Below are 17,759 nucleotides of genomic sequence, written 5' to 3'. Positions count from 1 at the left end.
GGAAAGGAGGGCAGGGCCCCGACCCCTTCTGTCCCGTCCGGAGCACAGCCCGTCGGGGAGACGACCCCGGCTGCTCTGCGAAGCACCGGCCAGTCCGCGCCCCCCGCGCAGCCTGGGAGGCACCGCCCCCCTCCAAGCGCCTGTCGGGCTGGTGGGAGCGTTGCAGCCCAGGCTCACCTGCGCCTCGGTTCATCCTTGAGCGGGGGCTGACAGCTAGCGGGATGAGAAATCAAAGCAGCCCGATAACGCGTCTCCCTCCCGACAGCAACGGCAGCCGCAGCCGTTGTAGGAGGCTCCGGGCGCCGCTGTTGCCGCCGCTTGTTTTAGTCCTGGCGCGACACCGCCCAAGGCCGGACCAGGCGGGGACCGGGGCTGTGGGAAGGCGAGTCCCGCAGCCCACCTGCCCAGCTCCCCACCGCTCCCCGCGATGGCCTGAGGGCTGTGGGAAGCCTCCCCGAGCCGCCGTGTCGGAGGCAGGACTGGAGCGGAGCGGGGGGAGGCAGGGAGAGGGGAGGTGAGTGGAGGGTCGGGTCGGTACCACCCCGGGCCGGCTGTTGCCTACGTGAGGAGAGAAAAGCAAGAGAGCTTACCCATGTGGAGGGGTGAAGAAAGCTGGGCTGCAGACGGGGTTTGCGCCGCAGGCTGCCAGTTTGGGTGACTTTAGATTTAGCCTCCCTTTAAGGAGCAATGGTGCTTGAGTTGGCTTTTTTTTTCTTTTTCTTTCTTTTTTTTTTTTCTGTGCCTCTCAACTCCTTCAGAGCTCGGCCCCCTAAACCACAGATTCCACTTCCTGAGCGTTAGGAGCTTCTGCAAGAAAAAAAAAGGGGCTTAAAAAAAAAAAAAAAGCCGAAGCCTCACAAATCAGCACTGTTCCCGCTTCTCTTTCTCTCTCATTTTTCCTTAAATGAAAGTGTCTTACCGTATTCTGCCTCACAGGGCTCGCTGAAGTGACATCAAAGTGTCATTCTGGAACGGGGCTTTTCATTTCTCTCGGGGTTCTGCTCTAGAAATTATACACATCTATCTGAACTATTCTTGGATCCCCTTCAACTTCCGCAACGAGAACAAGTCACAGATTCAAAACACAGATTGACTCAAGGCGAGCAGAGGCAGAGGGCAGGGGACGGAGGAGAGGGAGCCCGCGCTTCCGAGTCGGCTCCGGGCAGCATCTCTGCCCCCTGCCCGGGGACGGCGTCGAGCCGCCTTCGAGCCGTGCGTGGTATTTAGAATCGGGGCTTAGGCAGGGCCTTAGGAGACGGAGACCTCTCCTAGACTAGAAATAACTTGTTGTGGAAAACTCTTTCGGGATAAATACGCCCAACGGCGCTGAAAATACCTTAAGACCCAAGCCTAGAGGTTTGGTCATTTCCCTTCGGATTTAGGTAATGGTTAAATATGGAAGGGGTAGGCGAGATGCCCCACGACCCCCCCTCCCCGGTGCACGGTGGCTACTGTAGCTTGAGGGCGGCTCAAACACGAAGGCGAAAGAGAAGCTTCCCTTTCGCCTTCCTCGCCTGCGTTCCGGTGCTCAGGCTGCTGACTAGGGGAGGCTCCATGGGGCAGGCACCGGCAGCCAGCATGGTCGCGGAGGTCCGTGGAAATCACCCCCCCCGACAGCCCGCACCAGCGGGGACCTCTGCACCGCGAAGCACGGCAACCTGCTCCCTTCTGCAGAGCCCGGCCCCACAAGAGCTTTTTCCTAGATCTAGCCTCGGATTCCTGATGCAGCCAGGAAATCCAGCTCACACAGAATCTTCGGTATCTTTCTGAGATTGTTCTGGGCTTCATTGTGACATCTTGGGTAACCAGCAACTTCGTTTCGATGGCTATAGGGCCGCCAGAAGTACTGTTCTGCAGCGAGCGAATCGAGGTTTAGCACCATTTCCCGTTCGGGAACGACTAAGAACTGAAGGCGGACAACGCCGGAGCAAACTCCAGCCTCCCTCACGCCCAGGAGCGTGACGGCTTTGCGAGCAGATGCTGCTCTCCACCACCACCCCCTAAGCATTCACAGAACAAACAGTCACTTCGTTCCTGTGAGCCAGCGTGGAACACGACATTAACCCGACTTCCCAAAATCTAAGTAAGCAAGCAAATACCGCTGAGAGAAAAATTGTCCAACCTGCGTGACGCTTTAGCAATGACACAAAAGGAAGTTGAAGAACATGACTGACATCGCACTTAACACCTTCATTAATTGCCGGAAAGTTCCTGGTGCTGGGCACAGCAGTTTTACTTACGGCGTCTGTGCACCGCAGTCCCTTTGCCGCTGGCTGATTACTATGAAAATCAGCTTCAGAATGTTAGGTTCAGCTTCAAAATGCTGGAATCAGTAGAAGTAACCAGATTAAACAACTCGGTGTTATTCCGTGCATACGTCTTCGTTGACTTAGTTTGGATTTTGGCAAAACAGCCTTCCCCGTTTGCCACTGCAGTGGGGTGATAAACTACCTTGCGAGCAGCACTTTGGCTGCGTAAAAGGCAAGCGTCACTGCAAATGGCTATTAGCACTCTTAAAACAATTCTGACCTGTTCAGAATGAAAATACATATTCGTCTTCATATACCTACGTTCAAAACTCGTGCGGGTGCTTTTGGTTTAAACAAAGCACGGCGGTTCCCGAGCCGGGGACACCCTCTGGGTACCCCTGCGCCTCATACTTCTCACCTACTGCTTCCCAAACTGCATGAAAACCTTCAGCAAAGCCAAGGAAAGCAGAGGGGAAGGCGAGTGTTTAAATGATCATATAATCTCTCATGTGAGGGCTGACACTGTACGGACACCAGGAATACATCTGCGGCTCCCGCGGCACCGGCTTTCTCCAACGACTAGAGGAGAAAACGCTCGAAATTGGCTTTATTTCACGATTAGCAAAACCAGTTCGCACCTTCCCGGGTGGCCGTCAGGACCGACGACCTGCTTCACTCCGCCTATGAGGACGGGGAAAGCTGACCCGTGCTGAGAGCGACCAAGGGCTGCTGGCTTCGTACCCAATTCAGTTCTAGCCACGAAGGTGGCCAGAACGGTCTCCGCCTAGCGGCCAGGACCGGTGCCAGGAGGCACAGGGTGCGGGCACAGGCCGCTTTTACCTCTCGCACCCTCACTTAACTCCTTCCGCCTGCGGCGGGCGCTCGAGGCTGGGAGAGGCAGAAAACGGCCCCTGCTCCCTCACCCCTCTGAGGGGACCCCCGGGTGGGGTCAGCTCTTAAGGGGAGCCCTGAGAGGGGTCATGAGGGGAGTCCTTGAGGGGAGCCCTTAAAGGGAGCCCTGAGGGGAGCCTGAGATGGAGCCCTGAGGCAAGTGCTTGTGGGGAGTCCTTAAGGGGAGCTCTGAGGGGAGTCCTGAGGTGTAGCCCCGAGAGGGAGCCCTGAGGGGAGTCTTGAGGAGTGTGCCTGTGAGGAGTCCTTAAGGGGAGGCCTGAGGGGGAGCCTTGCAGGGAGTCCTGAGGTGGAGTGCAAAGGGGAGTCCTGGGGGGAGCCTTGAGGGGAGCTCTTAAGGGGAGTCCTGGGAGGGTGGTGCTTGAGAGGAGCCCTTAGGGGGAGCCCTGAAGGGAGTCTCAAGATGGAGCTCTGAGAGGAGCCCTGAGATGGAGTCCTGAGGGGAGTCCTGAGGGGAGCCTTGAGGGAAGCCTTGAGGGGAGCTCTTAAGGGGAGTCCTGGGGGGTGGTCCTTGAGAGGAGCCCTTAGGGGGAGCCCTGCAGGGAGTCTCAAGATGGAGCTCTGAGAGGAGCCCTGAGTGGAGTCCTGAGATGGAGCCCTGAGGGGAGTTCTGAGGGGAATCCTGAGGGGAGCTCTCGAGGGGAGTCCTTGAGGGGGGTGGTCCTTGAGAGGAGCCGTTAGGGGGAGCCCTGTGGGGAGTCTCAAGATGGAGCTCTGAGGGGAGCCCTGAGTGGATCCCTGAGATGGAGTCCTGAGGGGAGTCCTGCGGGGAGCCTTGAGGGAAGCCTTGAGGGGAGCTCTTAAGGGGAGCCCTGGGGGGTGGTCCTTGAGAGGAGCCCTTAGGGGGAGCCCTGCAGGGAGTCTCAAGATGGAGCTCTGAGGGGAGCCCTGAGTGGATCCCTGAGATGGAGTCCTGAGGGGAGTCCTTGAAGAGAGTCCTGAGGAGAGTCCTTGAGGGGGGCACTGAGGGGAGTCCTGAGGGGAGCCCTGAGGAGAGTCCTTAAAGGGATGCCTAAGGGGAGCCCTGAAAGGGAGCATTGAGGGAAGCGCTGAGAAGGGTCCTTAAGGAGATCCCTGAGGGGAGTGCTGAGGGGAGCCTTGAGAAGAGCTCTTAAGGGGAGTCCTGGGGGGTGGTCCTTGAGAGGAGCCGTTAGGGGGAGCCCTGCGGGGAGTCTCAAGATGGAGCTCTGAGGGGAGCCCTGAGTGGAGTCCTGAGATGGAGCCCTGAGGGGAGTGCTGAGGGGATCCTTGAGAGGAGCTCTTAAGGGGAGTCCTGGGGGGTGGTCCTTGAGAGGAGCCGTTAGGGGGAGCCCTTCGGGGAGTCTCAAGATGGAGCTCTGAGAGAGATCCATCAGAGCTCCACTCACAAGAGCTCTTACCAGTGCAGCTCATGAGTGGAGCTCTGAGCAACCACAGGATGGCTGGAAACATATGCTGTGCCCCACGCCACTGCCCGGAACACTATCCTGGGCCTTGAGAAACAGATTTTGTGGCGACATGGCACCCCAGAGAGAATTGAGTCAGGCAATGGGACTAATTTTTGGAACAACCTTATAGGCACTTGGGCCAAAGAACATGGCATTGAGTGGGTATATCACATCCCCTACCATGCACCAGCCTCTGGGAAAATTGAATGGTACAATGGGCTGTTAAAAACTACACTGAGAGCAATGGGTGGGGGAACTTTCAAGCATTGGGATACACATTTACCAAAGTCCACCTGGTTGGTCAACACCAGAGGATCTGCCAACAGGGCTGGCCCAGCCCAGTCAGAACTTTTACATATTGTAGAGGGGGACAAGGTTCCTGTAGTGCACATGAGGAATTTGCTAGGGAAGACAGTCTGGGTTATTCGTGTTTCAGGTCAAGGCAAACCCACTCGTGGGATTGCTTTTGCTCAAGGACCCGGATATACTTGGTGGGTAATGCGGGAAGATGGGGAAGTCCGATGTATACCTCAAGGGGATTTGATTTTAGGGGAAATCAGCCAATGAACTTAATTATATGTTGTTGCTTGCTGTGTAATATTTTTATTGTCCGTCAACTAGATGTCTTCAGGTCACCAGCGACTGGCCCTGACTTCCCTCTAACCATCATCCCAACAGAGAATGAGCTTTGATAGAACCAGATGAGTTCTGCAGTAAAGGAATGATCAACATCAGCAGGCAACAATCCAGCACTGCACACAGACTCTCCTGCTACAAAAGACTATTACAAACCTAACATCATGGACCAAATGGACTCAATAGCATTATAGGGATTGGTCCATGTATTAAGAAATGATTTCTTTCTCTCTGTCTGGTTGTATGCAGATGTATATATACATATATCTATATGATGGTATATTGAAAATGTGGGATCTGAGCATGACATGAATGGTATGGAATAAGGGGTGGATAATGTCATGGGTTCAGCAGTAGCAGTCATTTTTTCTCCTTCTTGGTGGCTGGTGCAGTGCTGTGTTTTGACTTTCGGGCTGGGAGCGGTTGCTGGTGGCGTGTACGTTTTGAGTTACTGCTTAAATGTTTGGTTTTGTCCAAGGCCTTTTCTAAGCTCATGCTCTGCCAGGGAGGAGGGGAGGCCGGGAGGAAGGAGAGATAGGGCACCTGGCCTGGGCTAGTCGGGGAGGTATTCCATACCACAGCAAGTCATGCTCGGGGCAGTAACTGGAAGTTGGCCAGAAGGGGGGGGGGGGTTAGCTCTTTTCGGGGTTGGGCTCGTTTCAGCGGGTGGTATCGTATTCTCTCTCCTTGTTTATTTCCTCTAACATTGATTTATTAGTGGTAGCAGTAGTGATTTGTGTTATACCTTAATTGCTGGATTGGTTTTATCTCAATCTGTGGGAGTTGTATTCTTCCGGTTCTCTTCCCCATCCCTCTGGGAGTGGGGAGGGGGGGGGGGGGGAAAGGGGTGTGTGGTACTGCGGGAGACTGAGGTGGCGTTTTAAACCACGACAGCACCAAAGGTGGTAAGATGCAGATGAGATCCTCATGTTCAGGAGTGATGAGGCACTTCAGGAGGAAGGATCTGAAGAACAGGATTTCACAGGTTAGCTGCTTGGTACATAGAGGAGGAGAAGCAATTCACAATTCTCCCCACACCACCACCTCCAGCATCATATTGCTGTCTTCTTTATACTTCTTGTGGCACAAACATGTGGTGTAAATATGTGAGACATTAATCAGTGATTTTGATAGCCTTTTTTATTATTATTCATTTTTATTTTATTGCTGAGGTAAACAAAGTAACTTCTGCTGCTGTCAGAGCAGATCAGAAAAGCAATGAGCACTGTGAGCATGAACTGGAGAGGGAAAATGGTGTTGGAAGCTGGAATGAAAAGAGGGATTCCAGCCTGGGGAAGGAGTGGATCCAGAACTTGCCTCCATTATGAACAGAATAAAGCTGAATCAATGGGCTGCAGAATGTAGACTATGCAAAATGGTCTTGGGAATCTTAATTCTCATATTGGGATGCTAGAAAGTTCATTCACTTATGCAACAGTACACAATCCTAAGAGTATGACACATTGCTTTTGTTTTTCATAATTGTGAAATGAGGTATTCCTTTCTGGGAAGGGAGGGTGTTAAGCTCCTGTTATCTTGGATCTTAGTCAATCAGTGTCCATGTACGCATAGGTAAGTATATATTAACATGTTTTCTCCACACTGAAGCTGAAACTTCATGCTACATGGAGGCTATGTTGAAAGTCAATTTACTGTGTGCTTTTCATTTCACCATTCTGAACTTCTGGTTCTAAAGACTACCGTGTCAGTGTATTTCACTGATTTTTCTTAAGTCTTGAACTAGTTTGTAAAAAAAACCCACCCCCCCCCAATCAACCAAAACCATCAGAGAACTACAAAATGTATAATGCTGCAATTATACTAATAAAAGTATTTCACAGAACAGTTAAGAACCTACTTAATTCCAGGTAATACATAGATTTCCTCTTCCTTTCAATACACATAGCTGGTGTAGCTGTTGCATAATTAAACATAACACTGTAATTTTCACTTAGATTGTAGTAATTTCTATTTTATAGATGGTGGTGGTTGTTATTATTTTAGTCTCCAGGACTAGCCTAATGGCTTTCCTAGGGGATTTGCATTATCTTCTACCTTCTCCTGGAAACAGTTACATTGAGCCTCTACAGGTAACAGAATTGTCAGCACATCCAGTCGAAAATGTGGATATTTTTATGCTAACATATCTTAAGGTCATGCTGGCTTGAAATACAAATGGTGTATGAGCATCAAATTTCACTAAGAACTGGCATAGTCACTGATATAGAACAGTAACTACATTAAAATGCCAGAGAAACATGTAATTTCTTCTGTGCTGTGGTTCCACAAAAGGGCTGAATACAGGTTAAATTCAATACAAGATTTACAAAGTGGTTTTGTTTGATTTATGTAACCCCCTATGTGGATGATTCTTTTAATCACTTTCATAGCTGTTGAGCTGTGTAATAATACATTTTGCTTGATTTCACAGGTGTGGTTTCTCCCAAACAATCATGTTCCAAATTTTTCACAAATGTTACAGACTTCTAATATGGGAAATTATATTACTTAAGTAAAAAGGTGCCTAATCATAAATGCTATTAGGATCTAAAATATTCACTCCCTTAGCCCAAAAAATAACAAAAAGTAATCATTGAGGCTTCTCTACCTAGTGGAGACACTGGATTATCAGATTGGAAGGCAGAACCATTTTCACTACCACATATGAAAGTGTAATTTACATGGAAACTCTTGATATAGTAGGGCATCCTCCTTCCCTGTTGTTCTCAGCTGCAGCACTTGTGTTGTCAAGAATCTAAAGTTTTTATGATTACATACTTTTTTTACCTTATGTTTTTAGCATTCACATTGAGCTCTTACAGGATGCCTGTGAAAGCAAATCAAAGGGAAAGGTATTGTTAGAAGTTCATGCAAGCAAGATCATGGTAATTAGCATGCTTTATTTATTGACATGTTAATATTTTATCTGTGCTGTTGATGATTTGACATTATTCTGGTGCGCATTCGAATTGCAATACACGTAAGCAAAGAGATTAGTGTCATTTTTTGGCAAAAGAGTTGCAGAAGAAGCAGGATGATTCTGAACAGCCTCCCATGGGTTGTCTTCCTACCATACTCTGCATAACTAAGTCTTCTGAAGCTGCAGCATGTCCAGTGATTCACCATCACTAAAAGAGATGCAGTTAGTTGGATAAGGACTTTTGCTTTTCCCTTGATGTTTTTATTTATGCTGTTATTCAGTATCAGTATTTATTCTATTAGTAAACTTCAAAACCACACAAGTTCAGGAAATAACCCCTGCCAGCTAATCTCATTTGCTATCACTTCAACAGTAAGGCAGTTATTGCAAAAGCACAACACTTCACTGTTCAAACACACAGGATTTTTATGGCTCTCCAACTGAATTTTGCTCCTGCCACTTATTATAGAACATTACCTTTAATAGAGACTTGCAGCTGGTATCGATGACAGGCAACAAGGCATCTGTCACCTAGTCTTCTGGGCAACAATTATCCAGGTGCAAACACAAATTAACAGATGCTCATTGGAAGGAAAAAAAGGCAACTGTTATTTGTTAGTGAACAAAAGCACTCCTGATGTAGTTTTGCATACATGAAGTTTCCAAGAGGGATCAGAATCAGTCAGCTAAACCACCTCAGAAACAGCTATTTCCACAGGCTGTACTGGGAACTACATATTCATTGGTAGGATGTGGGGAAATTTTGCAGAAATACTGAAGCATACTAGAAGCTGCAGAAATCAGTAAATTGGAATTAAGTCATCCACTTGAAGATTTAAGTTAGTTTGCACTTGGGTCAGATAATACTGTTGAGATGCCCAGAATACACTTCTTCCATGCAGCCTTCTCTATCATTCTTTAAACATTTGTTATCTGCTCAGTTATGCTGTTCTATTTCGAATGTGCCCTCAGAGAGAAAGTACTAACAGGACTAACAGCTGCATTCAACAGTATGCTTCCATGCTTTGGCAATTTTAAACAACTATACTGCTCCTCCTGGGTTGCAAGACAATTAACGTATGTGCTAGTAGTACCTACTGTTTCTTAATTAATAGAATAGTTGCAAACATTGCCAGAGAAGAAGTCATAAGGATTGTTTAATTACATAAGCTAGCAATAATTAGCTGCTACTAAGATTATTCTTGGCTGGAATGTGTCTGAGAGGGCAAGAGAGTATTCATATGACAATAGTAGAATATCCTGTTCTGTTCAAGAAGCTAGGACCATTTTACTGGATCTCAATTTTCAGGAAAGTGTGAAGGCAAAATGCTCATCTCATCTCTTAACTGCTTTGGTGAATTGCAGCTATTTGGTGACAGGACCAATAGGTTATTTCTGAGACAGCGCTGTAATATAAAACTTTAAGACAACTGAACTTGCATATTTGTATTGCACTTAATTAGAACTAACTGTAAGACACGCATGATTTTTCACCTTATTTGAACTACCACTCTAATCTAGAGCCAGCAAGTAACTATGCTGTAACCAAGCGCTGTAGCTTAGAAGTGACTAAACAGTAAATGCTGTAACCTTGTTAAATCATGAAAAATTTATTTTCATTACATATATATGAAGGTAAAAGATTTCAGTCAATAGTGTTTTGAACAAGCATTTCTGACATGAACCTGTTAGTGTAGCTAGGCTGAAACTTAAAGTTAGTGTTTTGCCTTTATTTAGTAATTAATTTCTAGTGTGTGTATATACAGAATTCATTTCCTGTTAGAATACCAGACAGTAATATTGCAACATTTACATTCCTCATATAAAATGCTGTAATATACATTTTCAGCTCAGTGTAGCTATATAAATATGTACAAAATAAACATTATTGTAATTAATATATTCAGACCAGGTATCATTTAGCAACATCAAAAGCAGATGCACATAGATTTAAGTGAAAATGGTGAAAAACACCTTTATGACATTAGTGACCATTATTTGCATATATGAACTAGTACAGAGAAAGGCTCCTCTTTCAAGCTTTCTGTGGGCATCTGATAACTTCAGTAAAAACAAAAGTAATTGAGAAGCTTAATATATATATATATATATAGATAATGTGTTATGATCAGATGGTTTACTAGGGTCCATCTTGATCACAAATGGATAACCATGTAAAACATATGTTTGTTCAGAGCATAAAATATTGCACAAGAGCAATTTCTTTTGAGGAAAATAACGCCTGTTTGTGAACAGCAAAAATGGTTCTCACACATAAAGAAATGATATATTTGCAGTTTCTAAACCAAGGAACATTCAGTAATACTGTCAGAACTGTCATCCATCAACTTCTTCCCAGCCTATTTTATGGCAATGGTGTATCATTAGCAAGATTTGGCAAAGAGAGAAGGCAGATAGACAGTACATGTATATATTTATCACAGGCCAGACCAGATCCAATGGTTACTTAACCGAAACCATCCAGCAGCTGGTTTTTCTCACAATTTCACCCTTAAAAGAAAGATGAGAGTCTTCAATGCTAGTCACAGTGATAATCACACAGTAGTAGAGTAAGATTCCACTCTTCTCTGCTTGGAAACCATCTTGTCTGAGTTCTCAGTCTGAAGGGCACTTTCCTCAGTATCACTGTCACTGCTGTCTACAACTGTGTGATCCAAAGCCATCTGACCAGTCCTCCTATGTAGATGAAAGTTCACCCCACTCTCCTGTATGGAGTTAGTTATAAAATCTTCATCAGAAGAATGAAATGATTCATCATCTCCTGTGAAATGGTTGACAATGTGAATCCCATCAAAAGTGGGTTGGTCTGAGAAGTCTCTCTGGCCTTTGAGACATTTGATCTGTTAGAAAAAGCAGAAGTTAACAGTTAATCAGAGTTGAAATGTTCAGTAGTAACAAAAAACCCCTTCAGAACCCCCAAACACCTATCCCCAAAACCAAGCCCCCTGAAAGAAACTCAAACCAAAAAAATAACACAAAGTGCATTTCCAGAAAATATATTATTGATGTTTTACTGGATCAAATTCTACAAGTAGCACATCTGAAACTCAGCTAGAATGAGAATAAAGTGATTTCTTAGTTCTGGCTGCCCAAGGACAGATCTTGAAAGAATGTCTTAAATAGTACTTGGGATTTTCCAAAATTTTCCTTCCACTCCTAGAGCTTTTCAGTTTTAAGGTTTAATAATCAAGGTACCTAGAATCACTAATGACAGATTCTTCTGGGCTATTTACTGCATCTTTAATATCCCCACAAGGATGGTTTATAGTTAGTTTTCTAGGGTGACTTATTTGTTCTGACATCCTACTTTTACAGCTCCATTTTTTCCCTCCTTATCATTTAACGTATCATTTGATAAAAGTCCTCCCCCTGTCCCAAAGAGTAGGGTCCCAAGTGTATATTGCCAGTTCCACATAGCCATAAGAAAGAAACCCAAAACCAGAGAATATGCTTAGTTCTCTCACACTGCAAGATTTAGTGTCTTTTCATTATCTAGATCAGACCAAATAAATTTTCAAATCAAGAAGTATGAAACTTCTTTGTACAGCATAAACAGATTGTAGTTCCTATTTTAAGAGAACGTCAAACAAGACAAAAATGATTTTCAGACCATGAAAGATATGATAATACTTTAATTCAAAGTGTACTGCAGAATGATAAAACTGTTGCAACCATGCATTCAAGCTATTCAAAAGTAAAACCTAAAGGTCTGAAATCTGACAAGTCCCTGTTAATTTAGAGAAAATAACTGAACTCACTGAAGTAATCCAGAGTCATGGGTTTGGTTTGTTTGGTTTTTTTTTTAATAATTTCAGTTTTGCTAGTTTTTAGTAGCAACTACATCATGGTCAGTCTGACAATTTAAGAGTATTAAGCTAAAAATTCCAAGGATGCAGAAAAACATTAAAAATGCGTTATAGCAACTTCCTAATGTCACTATGGAAGCTTAAAAAGGACGATGCACCAAATGTTATTTTGTAAGTGACTTTTCACAGTGAGAAAGACCTGGAAAAGAAGTAAAGGCTTGAAGAGCTTCTTCAAATAAATCTATTAGTAGTTTCAGAAGTCTGAAGCAATATTCAATTTTATAAGAGTGCATGTAGGTCCTTGCTATTGACACCAATAGAAGACTTTACCTGTCCATTCAGGGAAGAAGGAATCTCTGTACTTACCATGGGCTTGTGCAAAAGGTGAGAATAAAAAGGAGTTGAAAAAAGATCAAAAGTCATCATCATATTAGAAGCCATCAAATCAGTTATTAACAGCATATAAAAGCTCCAGCTTTTAATCTATATCAAAACATTCCTGTTAGGAATATGGGTACATGCTGTAAATCTAAACCTTTGTGGTAACTACATGTACTAATGTTATTTTTCTGCATTTTCTTCAAATACATGTAGGCTGTAGTTGTTTCATGACAACCTTGCTTGCAAGGCAAGCAAAACAAAAAAGTTCCACACCTACACAGCATAATACATGATGTAAGTGAAATCAGTTTTTACCAAATATTAGACCCTGGACAGTAACATATATCTGGAATAGATTTTTACTAGCTTACATACCTAGACAGAGAAAGCCTAATACAGAGATTCTTGTGTTAGTTAGAAATACTATCCCTCAAAATATCCTGCAATATGATCAGATTAGCTGACACATGAAGTTTCCAAAACAGCTATCAATTTTAGTCACTAAGGAAAGAAGCCACAGAAAAACAAAACCAAACCCCACAATTTCTCTCCACCCTCACCACAGAAAAAAAGCCCCACCATACAAGTGACTACAAATTTCAATTAGAGTAAGAAATTATACATTTTTAGGTATGCATAGTTAAGCCATTGCTTCACCTGCAATTATAAAGCTGATAGTCAATGTTAGTTGTTTTGGACCTTCAGAAAGCCAAGCCAATGACCTCAACTGTTTTCCTGAAGTCTTCAACACAATACCTTTAGATGAATGTATTTACATAACATAACAAAATCATGGCTTCATGGTTTTAAGCAGTAGCCTTTTCAAACACCAAATGAGAGTCTGTGGAAAATGATGTTGGTGAAACAATCATGAATAGACACAGTCTTTGTCAATTCTTAAAGTGAGTCTGGGAGAACAGTGTGTTGCTATCTTTTGTTATTCTAATGAAAGGACGCACAATCTGTGACCTTGCAGGAACTCTTCTTTTGACCTGCAGCTTCACGCTTGCCTGCCCTTTTACTCAAGTACTCCTCAGAATCAAGGTGAGCCAGGCTGCTAGAAAGATACATGAATGTACTGTAGAGAATATATCTGACAAGTCTATTGATGGTCATATAGTTTCATTAACTTCTACTGCTGCTTAAAAACCATTCATCTCAGCCAGGAGCACAAACACTGTAGCATATTATGGGGACAGGCTGGAAAGCAACATTGCTGAAGAGGTCCTAACACACATGCCTAAACACAAATCAGGATAGGAGTCTCAGGAGAACTTTGAGATAACAGAGAACTGGTTCTTCACTGAATTGTATGGTGGGAGAAGATGTGCAAAACACAAGACTGTTTGAATATGAAAGGAAAAGAGTTGCTACAAGGCTAGTTAGGAATCAGAACAGGTTGTTTAGAGACTGTATACTCTCCATCCTCAGTAGGTGTCAACACCCAACTGACAAAGCCCTAATCCCTGCTTTGAGTTCAGTGTTGATCCTGTTTTAAGCAGACAGTTAGTCTAAAGGCCTCGCAGAATCCCTTCTAGCTTAAAAGATAGTCTGCATTTCAGTGAGATGTGTGAAAAGCATGGGCAGCGAGATGCATGTTACTGTTCTAATAACAGCCATTTTCAGTTTGAGAAACTGAAATTCAGGAGCATTTCTGAAGGAGCCTGATGATCTGCAATTCTGTACCTGCCAAAATTACTGCACTTCTTAAACATCTAAGTGCTGTCATTTGAATCCAAATGCATTAAATTACATTAAATATCAGTACACAAATTTGTCACAAAACCTAGTCTTCAAAAGAATGTTGTTTTTATTTTACAGTTAGAATTTTGTCACTTTAATCTTAAAAATATGTAAGTTCTTCAATTGAAGGTAGAATCTGATTTGCACCTTAATTTTTGTTTTTAGACATGAATATTTATGTAAGCAGCTAATCTCCAAGAAATTGGTTTAGTGTGAGGTGTCCCTGCCCATAGCAGGGGGGTTGGAACTAGATGATCTTAAGGTCCTTTCCAACCCTAAGTATTCTATGATTCTATGATTCTAAAAATTAAAATCATCCAACAGAATATACTGGGGTCAGCTGTACAGTATTTCCAGTTTTGTGTAGTTTCAGTGTTGAAGATACTTCAGGGGCACCTCAATCTAATATCTGTTCAGAAGCATTTCTGAAGGAGCCTGATAATCTGCAATTTCTGTTGCAGCAGAAAGGCTTTGTAAGGCTTCTCAAAGCATTTGGAACTACCTCTAGATAGCATGTGCTCCAATGCAATTAGATACCAGTGGCTTATACCAGCGGCTTATACCAGCTTAAGGATCTAAACCCAGAGGTTTCTTAAAATGAAAATATTGTACTCTACACAACTTACAGCCTAGCAAGTGAGGCTCTGCATTTCTAATAGAAAAAGCAGTAATTTTAAAGATGGGAACATACGTGTTCTACCAGCTCAGGGCAATGGTCCATCAGCCTGATGTTCTGTTTCCAACAGTGACAACAAGACTTTCATGTGGTTTTGTTTTTAAGGGAAAGCATGTGAATATGACCAGTTTTTGCAATCCATTCCCTTCATACTGCCAAGCCCCCACTCACTTGTCCAGAAACTGTTTTAGCAGACATGAGAATGTATTTCTTCCTAGGTGCTTCAGATCCATTTATAGACCAGCTGTCCATGACTGATTTAAGTTTTTTATCTACTGTCTACCTCTACAGCTTCCTGTGACAGTAAGTTCCAGAAATTCCTTTAATTGTTTTAAACTAATCTCCCTGTTTCAGGAATTGCCCCCAAATTGTAGCAGTGCAGGAACAAGCATTGAAATGCAATTTTTCAGTCATGATTCTTTAACTTATGTCATAATGCCTCCTTCGGCCTGCTCTATAAAACAGATGATTCCTAAGCTTCTTCAGTGTCATGAGCAGGCAGTACTCAAGATGACTGATCATTTTAGTTGCCTTTTAACTTCCCTACAGACCTTTTCTACACTCTCTTGTAGTAGCACTATAAAATATTTTGTTTCCAATACACTTCCTATTGAAGTCCAACATTGTCTTGTCTGTTTTCGCTGCTGCTGCATTATAAGCAATGATGTCTGAGGACTCTCAGCAACAACTCTTTCAAAAAGATCTTTCCTGATCTTTAACTGCCAATTGTGTAGGTATGCCTTAGATTTTGCCAATTCATAGGGAAGTTCATCTGGCATCTTTCTAAGAGGGATTTGAGATTCCTGCTGTCAGTATTTTATTTGAACATGGAAAAAGAGCTTAGTAGGAAGTAAAGTATTACGCCAAGATCTTGTTATTCATGTAGCCAAGGATATCAAGATAATGGGAAATCTGACTAAGGACCCGGGTGCGTGAGGGGAGCACACATAGACCCAGTCTAAACACAACTTCCCCCCTCCCCAAACCCTAGTTCTATGGTATCCTTATCATTCCACTTGCAGGAAAAAGAACAGTCCTTTTTCTTGCAGCAATGTTGAGCAGAGTATGGACTTACACCCCAGGGTCCATCACTTCTGTTCTCTTTTGTACAGAGAGCAAATATCAGTTAAAGCCTTCTCAGTTTTGGGTTTGCCCTCTTTTTCCCTTCGTGAAGGGAAGTAGACCTCTGTCACCCCACCAAGTGACATTCAAATGAACCCTGGCTGTTTTTACTGCTTTGGTTTTGCAAGAATCTTAAATCTGATCACATCTGTAAAAAATCCTAGGTCTGGTAAACCCACATGTTTTGCTTTTAATTCTCAAATTCAGGTCATATTGTCTATATGACTGCAGCTTCAACCCAGTTTTCACTACAGCATGTGCATGTGGTCTTTAAAAGGATAACATTATTTGACCAAAATGTTTTTTATCATTAGCAATTCAAAAGCAACCTGAGTCAAGAACAGAATCTTAACAATAATAATGTTTGAATTTATATACCTTCTTGTATCTAAAGAATTCAGCACTTTAAAGACAAACTATCTCTCCTACTGGCCAGCATATGAAAAGATTTTAATTTTATATACTCTTAAAAGGTTAACAGTGTATTTTCACAAATTCAGAAGAGATGAAAAATGGCTAACAGTCAGATCCTTGAACTTCAGAATAAACATTCTTACCTGCTGCTGGCTGCCTCATCAAGCCAGGCATGAAGGAAAAACAGTAAAGAGAAATTTAGAAGTTTTAGTACAATTCACATTTTGAAGCATGTTAATCAGTTGCCAGCAAGTTATATTTCTAAGCCCCTTTGTTTTTTAACTAGAGCACATAAGTCAAATTTCCAAGTGAGACTTTGTTAAAAAGACTTCTACTGAAGCTCTGGGAGACATTCTTATGTTGTAACCTGTGATTTCTTTTTTTAAAGCAAGGAATTCAGTGGTGCAAAGAAGTCAAACTGTTACTTTTTGCTCTCTTCAATAGGCTTCACTGACTAATTCTTGAAGTTTACTCAATTCTGAAGTAGTAAACAAGAGCTTTAACAAAGCTTAGCAATAAATATTCAACTTACTTACAGTAGGATAAGCAGCAACACACAAGTGAGATCAAAATATGATGCAAGTATGAACACTGCCTGGGGTGAATGAAATTGGTTTTGGCAGAAGGCAGGATGTTAAATTTTTATTTAAAGAATAAAGATGGTGAATTCTCAGTGCTTCTTTTAGAGGAATCTAAAAAAAAAATCAGAGCTCCCTCTGTCTCCACCTTAGTAACAGTAGGAAGTCTTAGTAAGATTTCCTGCTTAAAAACCATACACAATTCAAAAGAAAACCAGAATGTTGCTGAAAGTATGATTTAACCACATTTAGCTGAAGAGAAACAAGTCATAAGCATTTTCAAATATTTGTCCTGTAATTCATATAAACACTGTGAACTTGGCAACATGAAATTAGAAAAAGATTGAAAGATTAAGATCAATGAGATTAAGAATGAAAGATTAAGAAGTAAAAATCTAATTACAAACCAGTTTAAAATACCAGTTATGATCTATTAAATTATAATCACATTTAACATGAATAAAAACAGTTTAATTAAGGTTCTTAAAAATTCCACAGCATCTAATGGGATCCCTTATTATACTAAACAGCTGATTGCTACCCTCTCCATTGTGACAAGATCACTCTAGTTTAAGGCATATATTAACACAACATCACTTCTTTAAAATACAGCTCTCAGTAACTTCTTTTGCAAAAATGCTTATCTCAGAAAAAGCAGTCGCAGCATCTCAGACTGAATTAATAGAAAATACATTGTCATCTGGGAGACAATGTATCAGGCCAGGCAAATATGTCCAGTAAGTCATATATTATCAATAATTACATCCAGAAGCATTTCTGCATATGCACACAAAAAGAATGAAGGTTAAGGCTGCAGGCCTTTTCACACCACTTTTTCCACTTTCATGAATATAAGCGATTCCTTATATATCTTAAG

At 42.9% G+C, this 17,759-nt stretch overlaps 1 protein-coding gene across 3 annotated transcripts in view; it reads right to left on the bottom strand.

The window, feature by feature from the left end:
- Positions 1-9,729: 9,729 nt before the first annotated feature.
- Positions 9,730-17,759, bottom strand: part of EVI5 (ecotropic viral integration site 5) — a 78,984-nt gene continuing 70,954 nt past the window's right edge. For all 3 annotated transcript variants that reach the window (XM_031053092.2, XM_031053093.2, XM_031053094.2), the window contains one exon: positions 9,730-11,002. In XM_031053092.2, coding sequence (XP_030908952.1) covers positions 10,697-11,002 — 306 coding nt within the window. In that variant the 3' untranslated portion in view covers positions 9,730-10,696. The remainder of the gene's footprint in view (positions 11,003-17,759) is intronic.

Source organism: Melopsittacus undulatus, chromosome 6 (genome assembly GCF_012275295.1).
Source record: "Melopsittacus undulatus isolate bMelUnd1 chromosome 6, bMelUnd1.mat.Z, whole genome shotgun sequence".
In the NCBI taxonomy this organism is placed as follows: Eukaryota; Metazoa; Chordata; class Aves; order Psittaciformes; family Psittaculidae; genus Melopsittacus; species Melopsittacus undulatus.
Note: the sequence above shows the minus strand (reverse complement) of the source record. Positions and strands in the feature narration are given on the sequence as shown.